We start from the raw sequence: 17,938 nt of genomic DNA on the forward strand, positions 1-17,938 counted from the left end.
CCGTCAAAAAAAAAAAAAAAAAGCTCAAGAAGGCTGCCTGCTTCTGGAACCCAGTCCTCAAAAGACGACACTACATGTTGGCATCTCTACCCTAGGAGTTTAGCTGGAGCCCTGCACTTTTGTATACAAGGGCAGTGATTGGAGAATAGATCACTCTAATCTTTGATTTAGTTTTCTTCTCTGATTCTGGAAACAATACATGTTCTTTGAGAAACTTTGTTGAGCACAAAGAAGTATTAAAAAAAAATGCATAACCTAATTACCTGGAAGCAGCCAGCATCAACATTTTGGGTTATTTCTTTCCAGTCTGTGAATTTTGTTTACAGTTGAGTTTAAGTTAAAAGTGTGATGTTGCATTCAACTTCATTCATTTACTATTATAGTGTAAACATTTTCTCTTGTGGTAGCAACTTATAAAAAATGGCTCCTCTCCTATAAGAAAAATCAAATGAATGTGAGATTCGTGGGATAGAGAAGGAACCGTGTAAAAGCAGAAGCTCGAACAAGGGCCTAGGAATGCAGTCCAGACTAGGGTGCATTCAAGGTCACTCCTGTCCCTACTGAAGACACTGGGTGGGAGAATATTTAACACATGCACAACTATGTAGGAAAAAGACTAAAAGGCAATGAACTAAGATATTAATAATGATGGTGTTCTCAGAGTGGGAAAGCGCAGGTAATTTTCATTTTCTGTGTTATATAATTTTCTGCGCAATACAGGAAAAAAAGTACTGGGTCAGGATCTAAAATACTTCTAGTGCACACTTTTATCTTTCCAAGTAACTGGCTGGGTAATCCCAGGTACTTCTCCCCTCTGGATCTTGGTCTCCTGTGTGTGGTTTGAGGGAAATACTAGTCCTGCCACCCCACAAGGTGGGTTTCAGAAGTAGAAATCCTGGGTCATAGTGCACCTCCAAGAAGCTACCAGAAGATATGGCTGGATGACTCCCAACAATATGCCCTATAGTATCAAACGAGAAGCCTTTATGTGACACTTGGCCACTTCTAAAGAAACATTTCCGAATACTATGTCTCATACATTTCTAGATTGCCTGAGTGACCTACTTTGGGTGATTTTCCTTCTTCCCGACACTCTTTGAACCCGTATTTCTTCAGCAGGGAGATGATGTAATCCAAGCATAGACTTTGGAGTTAGACCTGGGTTTAAAACCAGCCTACCGCTCACCTATGATTTCCTGTAGGCTACTCCACATCTCTAACCCTGAGTTTCTCCATCCACAAAGTGGGGCTAATCCTACCTACTCATGGGGTTATTGTGAGGTCCTGATGAAACCCTGTACATGAAGGGCTTTGCACAGTGCCTGGGGGCTAACCAATACTCAGTCAATAACATTATTTATTTATAAATAAATAGGCTTACATAATAGAAGCATAGATATAATTTTGTAATGAATGAGATTGCTATTTTTCACCCCAGGTAGCATTCCATAAATGTATTACATACTCTGGAAATGGATGAAACTTTTTGGTTTTCCTAGGTCTATTCCAGGCTTTAGGATCTGCTGTTGTAGAGTCTGGCAGGCAAGGTCACTTTCAGCCTCTTCTTTTATTTCTTACTTTTGTAGATTAAGATCCAATTTCCTCTCCACTTTCATCTTTTCAAATCTCCAAGACATGGATCTTTTTCATCTCCCTGCCAAGCTTAACATTAAGATTGGCTGCTCAGCTTCAACCAGGCAACAGCAGTCATGCTTCGGAAGCTCTGATCCATTCTCTCTGCAAGACGCAGGGGCTTAGTCCACTGTTGCTTAATAACAATACCTTATGCCAGGATCATGCTTTAGATTTTTTTCAAAGCATAGTCGTATCTGCTGTCGCGTTTAATCACACCAGCAATTTTGTGGAGTGAGCAAGGCAGGTCTTCCTATTCTTTCTGGCAGGTAGTGTGGTTCCCAAAGTGGGTTTCACAGAACATGATGTCTTTTTTTTTTCTCTCTCTCAATTAAGTTTGGAAAATACTGAAATAAACAAAGCTAATCAGGATTTTCAAAGTCTTTACCATAATGTGCAATGCAGTTCTTCAAGAGCTAGGTGCAGTGCTTCTCACAAGCTGATTTTTTTTTTCCTTTTAACCAGAGTCACTTTTTCTAGAATATTCCATGGAATTATTGCTCCATAGAACCCACTTTTGGTAAACTCATGGGGGTGGGAGTTTGAGAATGCAAGCCTTGTAAAAGGGCTTGGGAGTGGGGCAGGGTAAGGTTCAAATACAGGTACCACCATTTGCCAGCTGAGTGCTCTTGTGTAAGCTTCTTAACCTGTCTGATCTCAGTTTGCTCACTTGTAAAATGGGGATGGTAATAGAATAGCCAGGATTAGAATAGGGAGTAAAGTGCTTAACAGGATGACTAACAATGATAAACATTCAATATACTTTAGCTTTTATTATTAGTCTCTTCCTCCATGTTATCCAGGAGAAAATTAGGCTTCAGAGAGTGTCTTCATTTGTTCTGTGTTGCTATAAGAGAATACCTGAGACTGGATGATTTACAAAGAAAAGAGGTTTATTTAGCTCTTGGTTCTGCAGGCTGAAACGTTCAAGGCCATATCCCTGGCCTGTGATGAGGGCTTTCATATGGCATCACAACACAACAGAGAAGGGCAAGAAGGAAACGGAGGAAACCTGAGGCTTTATAACAACTCTGTCTCAAGGGAACTAATTCATTCCCTCAAACTAATCCAGTCTTCGAGGGTGAGAACTCACCACCGTGATAACAGCACCAAGCCATTCCTGAGGGATCCCACGACCCCAGACACCTTCCACTAGGCCCACCTCCCAACACTGACACATTGAGGATCAAATTTCAACATGAGGTTTGGTGGGGACAAACAAACCACCTTATCCAAACCATAGCAGAGAAGTTAATTTCCCAACCTTACATGGACATTTAGTAGCATGGTTGAGTGTAGTAAGTTCAAGGCTCTGTTCGCCTATGGGAGCCATATCCCTTTGTTCTCCACTGCTCCCCTTACCCCTGCTAACCATCTTTGGAGTTTCAATTCCATTTCCTTTGGCAGATGTTGGGACTTTGTGAGCTTCAAGTGTAAATGACAGTATTTGGCTAACTACTATTAATATAAAAATACTATCATTACAATGTCACGACTGCTTCCCACCAGTTGGCAGCAGCCTTGCCTGGGGCCTCTGCTAGGAGTCGGCTTCTCTTCCTCAGGACCTGGGTTCTGCCTGTTATGATGCTACCCTTCAGTCAGAACGGGATGCTGTGGTTTCCCATTTTTCCAGCTCGCAAACTCTGCAAGCAGCAACACCTCTGATTTTGTCGCCTCTTCCGCAGCTGCAAGCACAGGGCTTATAGGCGCTTTACTAGATACCTGTGCTAGATACAAGCTGTCCTGCTCCCCTCTGCCCACCCTGTTGCATGGAGAATGACTTGGCTGCATGGAGAGGGCTGTTTGGCTTTTCATTTCTCCCTCCTTTGTCAAAGCCAACACAGGAAGGATCACTGTGGCTTAAAGCCCTGTGCTCTTCAGCCTTGAAACATGGACGTAGACTCACGCAGGCCTCCAGGAAGCCAATGTGTGGCTCACTCTGTAGATCAATCAACTTTCCCATGATCAACTGCCAGGGCAGGGCGGGCGCTGTGGAATCAGGGCCAGTGTGCACCCCTAACCCCTTCTCACAAAGAGGCTCTAATCCTCTCACTCTCCTCCTGTGGTCAACTCAGACTCTGCAGACAAATCTGGCTTCTATCCCTTTTCAGCTGTCTCAATACCCACCCGTGCCTCGGATCTCAACTGGGACATGATACCATCCCTGGGGTAGGGCCCTAGGACACCACTGGAGCCCTGATATTGGTGGACTGCACCAAAGCACTGCTGCACCTCTTTCCTAAACATCACTAACATCCTGTTTCAAAAGTTCTGACTTTGCAATATTGCAAGGAGCCAGTGAAAGATGCTGGCAGTGTATAGCGAACTTGCAGCCACGGCTGGCTTGGGTGACACAACCTTTCTGAGTTGCCCCAGGCCTCACCCTCTTCTAGAGATGGCTCTGCCTGCCCCATCCAACCCCACTGGATGACCCCTTCTGGGCCCTTGTCGTATCCTGGGTTTTCCCCCATCATAGCAGTTGCTATATTACAATGCTGTTTGATTGGCACAGCAAACAAACCTGTTTGACTGGCACCCCACTTCTCAGATTTTAGTAGGCAGACAACTCACCTGGATCCTGTTAAAATGCAGATTTCAATTTAGGATGTTGGAAAGGCCAGAGAATCTATTTTTCTAACCAGCTGCCTGGTGATGCCCGTGTGACTGGTCCATGGACCATACCTGGAGTAGCAAAGACCAATTGTTCTGAACTTTGGCTACACATTAGAATCACTTGGCAGCATTTAAAAAATACCATTGCCCAGGCCCCACTTGAGCCCAGTTGTATCAGAATCTCTTGGAGCAGCGCCAGGGTATCAGGGATTTTTAGACACTTCCTAGGTGATTCTAGATTACAGCCAGAGCACAGGAGCCCTGAGACTGGCTATGGGCTCCATGGGGGCTGGCATCCATCTGCCTTGCTCTCCACTGTTTTCTAGCTCTAAGTCCAGTGCCTGACCCTGGCAGGTATCAGCAGGTGGGGCTTGTGGTTGACCTTGCATAGACACTTAGCTTCTATTTTTCTCGTTCAGAGCTGGCCCCTGCCAACACAGTGTGCTGAGCAGGCAAGAGTCAGCCCATTTCTGATTAGGTGGATTTAGGAGGTTGTTGCACTTGGACTGTGGTGTGGCTTCTTTACTTGTGTTGACCCAGTCCTGCAACTGATTAGTGTCACATGAGGAGGATACCTTCCTCCAAGAAGTCTTCCCTGCCCCTCTACTCCTTCCCAAGGCTGCTGCCCGTGTCCTGTATGGAACCAGCATCTTTCACAGAGTGTATTTGAGCCTCAGAATCCTTTTCAACACAGAGAAGCTCACCCACCCAGCAGAGTGCTCTCCTCCATTCTTCCTCTCTACTTCCTGGACAGGTCTCTATCGCAGCCCTCAAAGGGCTGCATTTAATTGCTTTGGGGGTGCCTTTGTTATTCTAGATGGGAAACCCTTCAATGACAAGGACAGTGTCATGTTCATTTTTGTATCTCCCATGTCTGGCACAATGGGTTGCTGAATGAATGAATGAATGAATGAATGAATGAATGAATGGCAGTACCCAGCAAGGGGACTCCCAGAGAGGACAAGGGGGTCCTTGCAGCGGCATGCCAAGAATGCTCTGAATGGCTGCAGGGTTGGGGAGAGGGTGGCACCTCTGTTTCGGTGACTTGGTGTCCTGGGGGTTGCCTGGTGGTCTTTACCCATCCATTGAGCCAGGTTGGGGGTTGACTTTAGTTACTGGCTCCTCATCTTTGTCTTCTCAGAGCCGTGAGCACTGCCACCTGCTCACCCACTCTCCCTGGCCCCAGAGGACAGTCCGTGCTGGTGGGAGTGTGACAACTGGCCGCCCAGCCACAGTCCAGGAAGATGAGTGCCTGCGGGAGGAAGGCCCTGACCCTGCTGAGCAGCGTCTTTGCTGTCTGTGGCCTGGGCCTCCTGGGTATCGCGGTCAGCACCGACTACTGGCTGTACCTGGAGGAGGGTGTGATTGTGCCCCAGAACCAGAGCACCGAGATCAAGATGTCCCTGCACTCAGGCCTCTGGCGGGTCTGCTTCCTTGCAGGTAAAGGTGCCCAGGGTTGGGGACAGCCCTGCCCCCTGATATCACCTGCCCCAAGAGGTCCCTCCCTGGGAAGAGATGGCCAAGAGATACTGGAAAGAGACCGTTCACCACGAATGATCCCTATATATGGCGGGTGGTGCTCCCTGCAGTGACTGGGACCCTGTTCCAAACTCAAGTCCTGATTCTCGATGTTCATTTGAGCCAGTCTTTTCACCTCCTAGGTCTTCCTTCCTGAAAGATGAATGTAACTATGCCTTCCCCACACTCTGCTCCCAGGACTAGATGTGAATGACACTGCACAGATCTCAAATGTTCATGCATGCTTTAGCTCATTGAAGTATTGATCCCATATAATCCTCCCAACAGTACTGCAACACAGGACTCATTATTTCCACTTTGCAAATGTAGAAATGAAGATTCAAAGAGGTTAAGTCTCCTTAACTCAGCTTCCTTGCATCCACTAGTTTATAGAATAGAAGATACTTGGCAGTTTCTCTGTTCCTCCATAAAATGGCACAGAGAAAATGCATGAGCAGGTCCCTCCAGCTTCTGCTGCATGGTAGAGGTTTTGACCCCACTTATCTGGACCTGCCTTTTCACTCACTAGGGGCTTCTCCATAACCCTTCAAGTTACCACTCCAAGAATTCTATCCCTTATCCCTTTATTATGGCCCAAGACCAGCCTGCACAAGAAAAGCATCTCCAAGTCATACAAGACTAGCTGCAAGCCTGGGCTGGCCTGGATTGCCACAGTGTGGTCACTGGGCTTTTCTTGGTAGGGACCTGTAACTTATGTGTGCATTGGGAAGACACACAGTTTGGCTCTCCCAGCCTTTTTCCTCCCAGCTTGATAGTACAGCTTTGGGAGTTGGAGTGGGTGTGTGTTCCCACCAGTATTTAGCAGGGAAGATACCTCAAGGTGTTGAGTCTGCCATGGGAATGGCATCCAACTCTGACTTCTTCTGCCCCAGACTGCGTGGGATTGGTCTGTGCTTAAATCTGGAGTTTGAAATCACTAGGATCTGGTTTCCAGGGTGGTTGACAAGGCTTTTGGAGTTCTGCTCCATGACACCCACACTGGACAATGTAAGTCAGCTATGCACCATTGTCAGCCCCATCTGGCCAAACGCAGTGAGATGGCACCAGTTGTTCACTCAGCATGGAGAGTTTGCAATACCAACCTCTTTTCATGTGACTCTTGGTGCTTGGGTCCATCCTCACACAGGTGCTTTTCCAGGAAGGTTGTCACGTCAGGACATGCCTCCACCCCTGCTGTGGGCTATGAGCCAGGAACAGGACCCCCATAGGGTTTGGATCTAGCTCAGGTACAAAGACACAGCAGGTCAAAGATGCTAAAAACACTTGGAAATACCATTTGAATGAACTAACTTCAAATCCATATTCAAGAAGGACCTGGAAATGTGATTCTTGTCTCCACAGGTGAGGAGCGGGGGCGTTGCTTCACCATTGAATATGTGATGCCCATGAACACCCAGCTGACATCCGAGTCCACGGTCAATGTTCTGAGTAAGTGCCTTGAGTCTGGCAACCTGGGCCACTGGCTGGACAGAGAGGAGCAGGGCAGAGGGAAGACTCAAGGTGCCAGCAGATTTCTCAAGAGGAATGCCCTTAGACTCCACTGGGTATGCTGACCTGAGTTCACTACAGCTTAATTTTCCAGTAGTGAAAACAGGTTGCTGGAGTCTCCCAGTCTACTGACCCAGGCATCAATCAGGGAACTGAGCTCTCTGGATCGCAGGGAGCCTGACTTTATGGCCTTGACCTCAACAGAGTCAGTTCTGCCCCCAGTATGAATTTGCAATATTGCAATGCAATTCTGATACTAATCGCCTGGAGTTAACAGAGACTCCACAGATTTAAGGTCTCAGCCCCTAGCAAGACTACCCTTATTTCAGATGCTAGCTGCAAGTTCAGAGGTCCCTGGCTTCCTGCACTTCTGACCAATTAGCTCCAAATATGGGAGCTCCTGTAACTCCGTCAGGTTCAGTAATTTGCAAAAATGACTCACAGAACTCAGGAAAGTGCTACACTTACCATTCCAATATTCCAATTTTATTACAAAGGACACAAATCAGGACCAGCCAGATGAAGAGACACATAGGGCAAGGTCTGGGGGTGGGTCCTGAATGTGGAGCTTCAGTCTTCTCTCCATGGAATCAGGTTGTGTCACCATCTTCACACACTGATGCGTTCATCAACCAGGATGCTCAACTGAGCTTTGGTGTCCAGAGTTTTTATTGGGTTTCATTACATAGGCATAATTGATTACATGATTGATCATGTGACTGAACTCACCCTCCAGCCCCTTACCTTCCCTAGAGGCCAGACTGATGTCACCTGGCTCAAAACCCCAATCTTCTAATCCTGTGGTTGGTGTTTCTAGCCCCCATCCTGAGCCACCTGGTTAGCAAAAACTCAAGTGTGGTTGAGAGACCTACCGTGAATAATGAAGACACTCCCATCCTTGGAAAATTCTAAGAATTTAGAGGTTGTCTCTCAGGAACCAAGGACAAAGACTAGCCCCAACAGAACTGCTACCCAAGTAATTACAAGTTGAAGAAAACAGAGGCTGTAACTGTCCCCTGCACCATTCAAAGCAACCTCTTCCCCAAGGAAATGGTGAATCTGCCTGGAAGAAGAAGCAAGATGGAATGACCTGGCCCTTCCACAGCTGCCATATTTGCAGGCAGTACGGACTCCATATTGGTAGACAGTGTGGACCCCCAGGAGGGTAGTAGCTTATGCCTGGGGGAAATGACAGAGGCCCTGAAGATGCTGACACTTGAAGTCAGACCTTCCAGGCCCACCTGAGGGATAAAAGTCCTGCTAATAATGGGAGATCCCCAGGCCACCTGATGGGGGTAGAGTCTGGGGAACCCCTGCAGGGGTGGAGATTTGAGGACCTGTTGGGAGACACTGCCAGGAACACTCAACTCGAAATGATGAGGAATGAGTCAGGCCTGTAGACTAACAGGCTGCCCTTTTGTTCTGTTAATTAGAGATGATCCGCTCAGCCACACCATTCCCTCTGGTCAGCCTCTTCTTCATGTTCATTGGGTTTATCCTGAGCAACATTGGACACATCCGTCCCCACCGGACAATACTGGCCTTTGTCTCTGGCATCTTCTTTATCCTCTCAGGTAAGTTGTGTTGTTTTCTTTTCTTGCACCCTGAATTTTTTTTTTTTTTTTTTTTTTTGGAGAGAGTCTTGCTCTGGCACCCATGCTGGAGTGCAGTGGCACAATCTTAGCTCACTGCAACCTCCCCCTCCTGAATTCAAGCAATTCTTCTGCCTCAGCCTCCCAAGTAGCTGAGATTACAGGTGCCTGCCATCACACCTGGCTAATTTTTGTATTTTTGGTAAAGATAGGGTTTTTCCATGTTGGCCAGGTTGATCTCAAACTCCTGAGCTCAAGTGATTCAACTGCCCTGGCCTTCCAAAGTTCTGGGATTACAGGCATGAGCCACCATGCCTGGCAACCCTGGACTTTTGCTGTTTAACTCCCAAACGACTCTGCATTGGGAACTCCTGGAATTAGGACAGGCTAAGTCAGTCATCCAGACAGAATTGAATCAGAGCTGGAGGAAACATCTGAGGACCCTGGGCCCATTACCTTCCAGAAGAGCAACAGAGGCTCTACAGGAGGGGTGACTGCACAGGCTCCCCTCGGGCAAATATGGGATTGGAACCCAGGGTTCATTCCTCACTCCACACATCACTACCCCTAAGGACTTTTTAATTCCTACTATCTTGAGTATTCCTATTTTTGAAGGGGCTATGTCTTCATGTTTGTGCATGAATATTGAACACAATATCCCTTTGGAATAATGGATCCTTCACCCCCCCATCCCCCAGCTGTCCTCCCAAGACTCCTGCTGTCTCCTTCCCTCTCCAGTCACACACCACACCATAAACCCTCCTAGACCCCTTCAACATGGACTTGTCGTCCTGGACTGATGCCAGGTTGTACTTCAGTTTTCTTCTTTTTATACATTCATGATATCTACCAGGCCTTATTCTGGCTGCTGGCATCACTGCCTACAAAAAGGGCAGTGTAATGGGAGATACAAACAGTAGACAGGAGATAGGAACCCAGTGTGCATAGAATTATGAATGGTGGCCAGCAAGGACTGCAGTGGGAGTCAAGACCAGTGGCTGAAACTCAGGGCAAAGATTGGTCATGGAAGACTACCAGGAGGAGGCAAGCTAAAGGATGAGTAAGAATTAGGCAAAGAAGTGAGGTTGGGGGTGGGGGTGGAAAAGTAGCCTGGAGGGAAGAGGGAGGATGAAGCATTGGGGGAACTGAGTGTAATCATAGCTCATCATGGCAGGTGCAAGGAAAACTGTAGTGAGAAGAGAGACTGGGGAAGGCATCCGAGGTCATCTTATGGATTTCATACTTTAGGAGAAGCCTTAAATGGATTTTGAGCCAAGGGATGACACGATTGGGTCTGGATTTTAGAATGGCCATGCTGAGGAATGGAGGCAGAGGGGGAAGCAAGACAGGAGGCAGGGAGACTAGGCAAGAGGCTATTCCAATAGTAGAGGTGATGGCCCAAACAGGGGGTTGATGATGGAGAAGAAAGAAATGAGAGGATTCGAGTGACATTTGAGAGGTAAACTCAACAGAACTAGGATGAGGCTTCCAGGGAAGGGTCAAGGTGAGTGCCAATTTCTTGCTTGAGCACTGGGTGGATGGCATATCACATCATTGATTCAGGGATCACAGAGAGAAGAGGCAGATTTGGGCAGATCATGAGTTTAGTGTGGGAAATGCTGAGTTTGAGGTATCCTTATGACATCTGGGAAGAGGTGTCCGGAAGGCTGCCAGAGGTCAGCGTCTGGGGCTCATGGGAGTGGCTTGGACCAAAGATAGAGATTGGAGAGCTACCAGCCTAGGGAGTGGGAAAGGAATCCATGGACATGGATGAGATTACTCATGGCCGGTGTGTAGAGTGAGAAGGGGAAAGAAAACAGTAAATAAAGGTGGACTCTTTCTCCTTTTCAAGGTGACCTGTGGAGACCTTTTCTTTTGGAGATAATGACTCGGGCCAAAGAAGTGGCTCTTTGTAATGTAATTTAGGTGCCCTGGACTGACTGACTGGTTAGGGATCCTGGGGAGAAGATGTTTGGATGGGTGAATAGCTTGAATAATTGATGGATGGATGGATGGATGGCTGGATGGATGGATGGAAAGAAAGGAAAAACAGCTATTGGATACCAAGCATTCTGATTACCACCTGACTCCTAAGTAATTTTAGGATCCTTTCCCCAATATTTTCTTGTCAACGTAGCTTGGGAGCCAGATGGCAGTCAGAAAGTCTGATGCCCAAGAGCCACTCTTTCTTTCTCCTTCCATCCATCCATCCATCCATCCATCCATCCATCCATCCTCCCACCCACCCACCTACCCACGCTTCTTTCCATCCATCTGTCCATCCATTTTTCAATCTACCCACCAACCCATCATCCATCCATTCTTCCATCTATCAATCCATCCTTCCACCCTTCCATGCATCAACCCAACACATATTTATTGAGCACCAGCAACGTCATCAGCCCAGCCTTTCCATGGTGATATTTCCACATAGTCCAAGAGGTACAGACCTAGGGTTAAGCTTTTTATTTTTCCTTCTGTGAACTTCATGATAGCCAAAGCTATAAACAGTAGCTTTGACATACATGAGGTTTTTCAGCAGTGGGCTACAGAATCAGAAATCTAGGATTGAGATGGGCCACATTAAGTCATTTCAATGATAACAATAAAGAGGGTTCATTTAGGGCACCAATGATTCAAACATAAGTACTAGGAAAGTTTCAGTCACACCAATTTTCCTTTAGCATTCATCCTACCAGATGCCCTAGTTTCATAAAATAATGTGAGTGGAATTAAACCTGAACAGCTCAAAACAGAGTAATTAATTATGTCGTGATTCAGTTACAGCTACTAATTGATAGAACTGATGCCTGAGGCAGTCATTTGCACCATGGCAGTAGGAGGTTGGTCTCCCCTGGCCTCCTGATTTAAAGCTTGCCAAAATCTGGACAAATTCCCTTTACCTCCCCTACCTAAAGATCTCAGACAGGCCACACCTTGTGGCCAGGTGGGTTGCACAGACCATGGGCCACATGGGGGCACTCCACAATGATAGGTGCCACCTACCATCTTGGCTCTCTCTGCCCAGGGGCCTATTTTACTCTTCAGTTCTGTAAAAGCCACTTTCTAGCTCAGTGGTTCACAGCCCTCTTAAGAAAATGCAGTGCCAGGCTCAGTGGCTCACGCCTGTAATCCTAGCACTTTGGGAGGCTGAGGCGGGCGATCACTTGAGGTTAGGAGTTCAAGACCAACCTGGCCAACATGGAGAAACGTCATCTCTACTAAAAACACAAAATCAGCTGGTCATGGTGGCAGGCACCTGTGATCCCAGCTACTCGGGGGGCTGAGGCAGGAGAATCGCTTGAACCCGGGAGGCAGAGGCTACAGTGAGCCAAGATCACGCCACTGCACTCCAGCCTGGGCGACAAGAGTGAAAATCCACCTCAAAAAAAGAAAATACAGTGCCAGGTCCCCATCCCAGACCAGGTGTATCAGAATGTCTAGAGCTGGGGCTCAGGCCTGTGTGACAGATACGCACAACAGGGTGAGAACCACTGGGCTTAGCCCATGGCTTAGGAGGGCAGGTATATAGGAGCTTCTTCCCTGAAACTATCTGCTGTCTAGAAGGTGCTGGTCTAAACAGGGTGCTCGCCTTTGAACTCCACTGAGAGCACTGTTACCCCCAGGCCGGCGGCTTTGCTCCTGAATTGCAAAGGGAGGTGGGTGCCACCTCAGCAAACTTCCAGGGCCTCTGGGCTGAGCATCCCCTCTTCCCTGCTGCCCAACCAGGCCTCTCTCTTGTGGTGGGCCTAGTGCTCTACATCTCCAGCATCAACGACGAGATGCTCAACAGGACCAAGGACGCAGAGACCTACTTCAACTACAAGTATGGTTGGTCGTTTGCCTTCGCCGCCATCTCCTTCCTTTTAACGGAGGTAAAGCCCGTCACCCTAAGTAGGGATAGGCTGGGGCTGGGCATCGCTCCACTGAGCCGGGGAGAGTGGGGAGAGGGGACATTCCACAAGCATTTTGGACCCTGGGCCACCCACCCTACTTCCCTTCCTCATCCCAGAATGTGTCAGTCTTACCTTCCTGGGTCTCCTCCAGCCAGGATGTCCCCAGGGCCCTGCTCCTGTCCCCACATTCACTTCCCACCCTATTCAAGCTGTGTCTTGTGCAAACCCCAGCCAGGGGAGATGAGGCAGGCCCCAGCAGCGAGCTGTCCTCTGCTGTCTTCTCCCTGTAGAGTGCCGGGGTGATGTCTGTGTACCTGTTCATGAAGCGGTACACCGCGGAGGACATGTACAGGCCCCACCCTGGCTTCTACCGCCCTCGGCTGAGCAACTGCTCCGATTACTCAGGCCAGTTCCTACACCCAGACGCCTGGGTCAGGGGCCGCAGCCCCTCCGACATCTCCAGCGAGGCCTCCCTGCAGATGAACAGCAACTACCCCGCCTTGCTCAAGTGCCCTGACTATGACCAGATGTCCTCTTCGCCCTGCTGAGCCTCGGCCTCCCCCCTCCCTGGACTGTGGGCGGCCAAACAACCCTTCCTGTTCTCTCCAGGTGACCCGAGCCCCAGGCCTGTGGTTGACAGGCCCAGGCCACCCACGCTTAGATGTTGTCACTTGACCCCAGTCCTCTCCCTGCTTCTCCAGAAGGGCTCTAACCGCCCCAGCGTGGGTGTGGGAGTCTGGAGTCTGCGGGCAAGCTGATTGTCTGGGAACATGGGAGAAGCCCCGCCCATGTGAGTGCCAATCACAGCAGTGGCTCCAGGAAGCCAGCAGCTCCCTGCAAGCCCAGGAGAAACTGATATTCCCTCTGTATATTCTTCCTGCACCCCCAACTTCATGGCCCTAGGTCAGGGCCAGCTCTGAGATGCCAAGCTCCTTACACAGATGCAGCTGGACTTGTGCACTTGCCAACTGGCCTGGCCATTCACGTTCAAGATCTGCACCATCCGGCCGAAAGGTGACTCTGATACAGAGGTCTGGCTGGCTTAGACATGTCAAGCTGGCAGTGTTACTTCTGAACCCTTTCTCCTTTTTTGTCACCCATGTCCCTCCACGTGACACACCTGTCCGTGCTCTCCCCTCCCCGACACAGGCTGTGAACCTTTTCTCCTTGCCTCACACCAGAACTCAGCTGCCCTGGGCCCTGGCCCTAAGGGATTAAGGGTGGCTCTGAAGTCACACTGAGGAAGTCACAAAGAGGTGTTAATGGCTGAAGACATCGTAATATGTATGGCCCTTTGATAACATATATTACAAGAACCTTTTATGCCTTAACCCAAATAACTGATTCTGACAATGAGAATTTTAGAATTGGGCTGGTCTGAGTTCCTATTACCAGACACTGTTTCTGGTCCTGGGGATACTGCCCTCTTACAAGGTCAATATTTCCAGACCAAAGCCCTAAGATGGAATCTTGTAGACAGCTCAACCACCTAAGTGGAAGGTAGCCTTTGAAGAGGCTGCCTGGGAGTGGGAGCTGGATTTGATGACACCTGGTGCGTCTTGAATTCAAACAAAGGCAGACTTGGAATAATCTAGCTGCTCTCCGAAGGCTGCCTGTGAACATTTGGGGGTTGCCAATTTAATCCTAATATAGAGGAGTGTCTGCTTCCTGGGTATAGGACAGATGTAGGCAAATCAGATTTTTCCAGAAGACCAGGCAGGGTGACACCCATTCTTCTGGTGGGAAACCGGACCTAGGGGGGTTTTAATCACCTTCCGTAAGTTCACAGAAGCCACTGCAAGCCATGCACCCCTTAGCTATCCAAGTGTCAGCTCAGCTTAGACGTTTTTGGTTTTGAGATTTTGAGTAGCAAAACAATGCTGTGTGTCGCTGTTCTGCCTGCTCTCCTCTTGCCCACTTTTTTTTTGTTTTTGAGACGGAGTCTTGCTCTGTCGCCCAGGCTGGAGTGCAGTGGCCGGATCTCAGCTCACTGCAAGCTCCGCCTCCCAGGTTTACCCCATTCTCCTGCCTCAGCCACCCGAGTGGCTGGGACTACAGGCGCCCGCCACCTCACCCGGCTAGTTTTTTGTATTTTTTTTAGTAGAGACGGGGTTTCACCATGTTAGCCAGGATGGTCTCGATCTCCTGACCTCGTGATCCGCCCGTCTCGGCCTCCCAAAGTGCTGGGATTACAGGCTTGAGCCACTGCGCCCGGCCCCCTCTTGCCCTCTTTAAGACGCCGTTAGGTTCTGAGAACAGAAAGCCATGATGGAGATACGTGGACTCCAGCATGTAGTCCAGAAAGCTGCACGTCTGGTGTGTGCAGCCTTGAAGGGGCTGTGTGTTAGGCAGCTGGGCTGCCATAATGAACTACCACAGGCTGGGTGGCTTAAAAACACACATGAATTTTCCTACAGTTCTGGGGACCGGAGTCCAAGATCAAGGTGTTGGCAGGATTGGTTTCTTCTGAGGCCTCTGTCCTTGGCTTGCAGACGGCTACCTTCCTGCTGTGTCCTCATGTGGTCTGTGTGCCCGTGTCCCCGGTGTCCCTCAGTGCGTCCAAATTCCCTCTCCTGATACGGACACCAGTCAGATTGGATTTGGGTTCATCCCCAATTAATTGGTGGTTAATTTTCATGAAATAACCTCTTTAAACGCTCTATCTCCAAATATAGTCATATTCTGAGGTACTGAGGGTCATTCTACAAATGAATTTAGGGAAGACAGAGTTTAGCCCATAACAGGTATTTTGTTGTTGGATTCTTCCATGTGTCTCACAGCATGGTAGAGGAGAAAGATAAGAGAAGCCAGTTCTGGTCCCAGTTTAGCCACTCATTCACCACGAATCCTTGAGCAACACCCTTCCACTCTGAGAGGCTTGGCCTAAATGGTTTCCAAGCCCACTCTCCTCCTACCCACCCACAACTCCAATGACTCAGCCTCCTGTGGGAGGCTCCCTGTTGCTTTTGTATGTGACTTTTCAATCCTTACCTATAAACTGATAGCAATTGCGAGGCTCCCTTCCCTCTCCACTGGCACCCTTGCAATGACTGTTGTCTTCTTCAGTTACTGTTTACAGAATAATACCGAAACCATGTTCTCCCCACAACAAAGTATAGGAATCCGTTTTTGTGCTTGGAGACAGTCAGATAGTGTTTCCAAACTGGACAATCATTTAGGTGAGCTCTACTCCAATTTTTATCAATGTAATTAGCTCCTAATTGCACTTTTCTTCTCTAGAACACTCTCTGTCACTGCGCCAGGCTTGTTTTTTGTGCACCTAGAAAAAATACAATCCACTCCTAAATACAAGCTGATTGTGGACTCAGACATCACTAGGTTCAGTCTTTACTGGCCCTGATGCTGAGCTGCTAAATGAAGGAGCCCTTAGCCTGGGAAGATGTGGTTTACACACATCTTAGGAACAAGTTCTGGGCCATTTTTTTCCCCATCGGGGGTGGGTGAATGTGTCAATAATCACACCACCATCACAATTTCCTTTCTGTCTATAAATTCATCTCAGAATCAGGGCCTAGTTGCAGCCTCTCCTCAATCAGGAGATTTTTTACCAAGCATTAAACATGTACAAACTCAACTCAGAAATCATAAATTAGGGTCTCTTCTTCAATATACATTCTGATCTTTTGTTTCCTCAAGCACTGTAAAAAATGGGAGGGGACTAATAACACTAATAAACCCAAGTGTTATGAATTATGGAATAAAATGAGTTGGGGTAACAGGGAACAATCTGACATTGGTTCTCCCACGCCTGGAACTCACTACCCTTTTTTTTTCTTTTTATTTTTGTGAGATGATGTCTTGCTCTGTCACCCAGGCTGGAGTGCATGTAAGAGTTAAAGAAAGAGGAAAGAACCACAAAAAGTGGCTCAACAGTCAAAGACAGGTTTATTTTGGAGAATAAACCTGAGAGGAGCTTCTGGATGATTTAGGTCAGGAGCATTCTCTCTTACAGACTAAAAGTATTTATTGGTGAAAGAGCTTGGAATATTTCTGTGTGGGGGAGAAGTTTATGGCAGGGTTGGAATGTCTCTGGTCAGCAAGAGGTTATCTTGGGGCTGACATCTCTCTGGCTGGAGGGGAGGTTATCTCAGGGCTGGCATGTCTCTGGTCGGGGAGGGGTTTGGAATAGGTCTGGTCAGAGATGTCATTTGTGGTTTATGGTCATGCTGACCTTAGCCATTAGGCTGACATCCTTTGGATTTAGGTGGTTTTTGATCAAGGTGAACTTTAAAATGGTAGTGCTTGTACAAAATGGTGAAGCTCCTGCTCTGTCAGTGCAGTGGTGCGATCTCAGCTCACTGCAACCTCTGTCTCCTGGGCTCCAGCAATTCTCCTGCATCAACCTCCCAAGTAGCTGGGATAGCAGGCATGTACCACCATGCCCAGCTAATTTTTGTATTTTTAGTAGAGATGGGGTTTCCCCATATTGGCCAGTTGGTCTTGAACTCCTGACCTCAAGTGATCCGCCTGCCTTGGCCTCCCAAAGTGCTGGGATTACAGGCATGAGCTACTGTGCCTGTCCCCTACCCTCTTTCTTGTCCCATGGGTGAGTCAATGATGTCCTCTCAGCCCCACCAGTGACCTTCAGAAGAATTATGTGTTACCAGGGCTGCATGCAGAGCTGGGGTGGGGGTGGGGGGGAAATCCACAGGTGCCACAGGCTTATCAGTGATGTCCCTAGAGAACCACATGTGGGGGGCACCCCTCCTTAATGTTTGAGTAACTCTCCCTTCTCCCTAGATACAAGGGGTCTATTAGGGTTCTCTAGAGAAACAGAATCAATAGGATGAATATATAGAAAGATTTATTTTAAGAACTTAGCTCAAGAAGTTGTGGAGGCTTGGTGAGTACAACCAAAATATGATGGTGGAGGCTGGTGGGCTGGAGACCCAATGAGGACTTGCAGTTCGAGTCTAAACTTGCAATCAATCTCCTGGCAGAAATCCTAGCTGCTCAGGGGTAGTCAGCCTTTGTTCTATTCAGGCTTTCAGTGCAATGGTTGAGGCCCACCGACGTTAGCAAAGGTAATTGCTTTACTCAGTGTCCACTGATTTAAATGTTAGTGTCATCCAAAACACACCTTCACAGGACAGTTAGAAAAATGTTTGGCCAAATATTTGGGCAGCATCATGGCCCAGCCGCATTGACACATAAAAC

General features: G+C 48.1%; 1 protein-coding gene across 1 annotated transcript in view; it reads left to right on the forward strand.

Annotated features, from left to right (window-relative positions):
* CACNG5 (calcium voltage-gated channel auxiliary subunit gamma 5) overlaps window positions 1-13,552 on the forward strand; it is a 51,455-nt gene extending 37,903 nt beyond the window's left edge. Inside the window, exons 2-6 of the mRNA XM_023212119.1 lie at window positions 5,387-5,685; window positions 7,126-7,212; window positions 8,706-8,846; window positions 12,594-12,739; window positions 13,051-13,552. Coding sequence (XP_023067887.1) covers window positions 5,490-5,685; window positions 7,126-7,212; window positions 8,706-8,846; window positions 12,594-12,739; window positions 13,051-13,308 — 828 coding nt within the window. The 5' untranslated portion in view covers window positions 5,387-5,489 and the 3' untranslated portion in view covers window positions 13,309-13,552. The remainder of the gene's footprint in view (window positions 1-5,386; window positions 5,686-7,125; window positions 7,213-8,705; window positions 8,847-12,593; window positions 12,740-13,050) is intronic.
* The last annotated feature ends 4,386 nt before the right edge of the window (window positions 13,553-17,938 follow it).

Source organism: Piliocolobus tephrosceles, chromosome 16 (genome assembly GCF_002776525.5).
Source record: "Piliocolobus tephrosceles isolate RC106 chromosome 16, ASM277652v3, whole genome shotgun sequence".
Lineage (NCBI taxonomy): Eukaryota > Metazoa > Chordata > Mammalia > Primates > Cercopithecidae > Piliocolobus > Piliocolobus tephrosceles.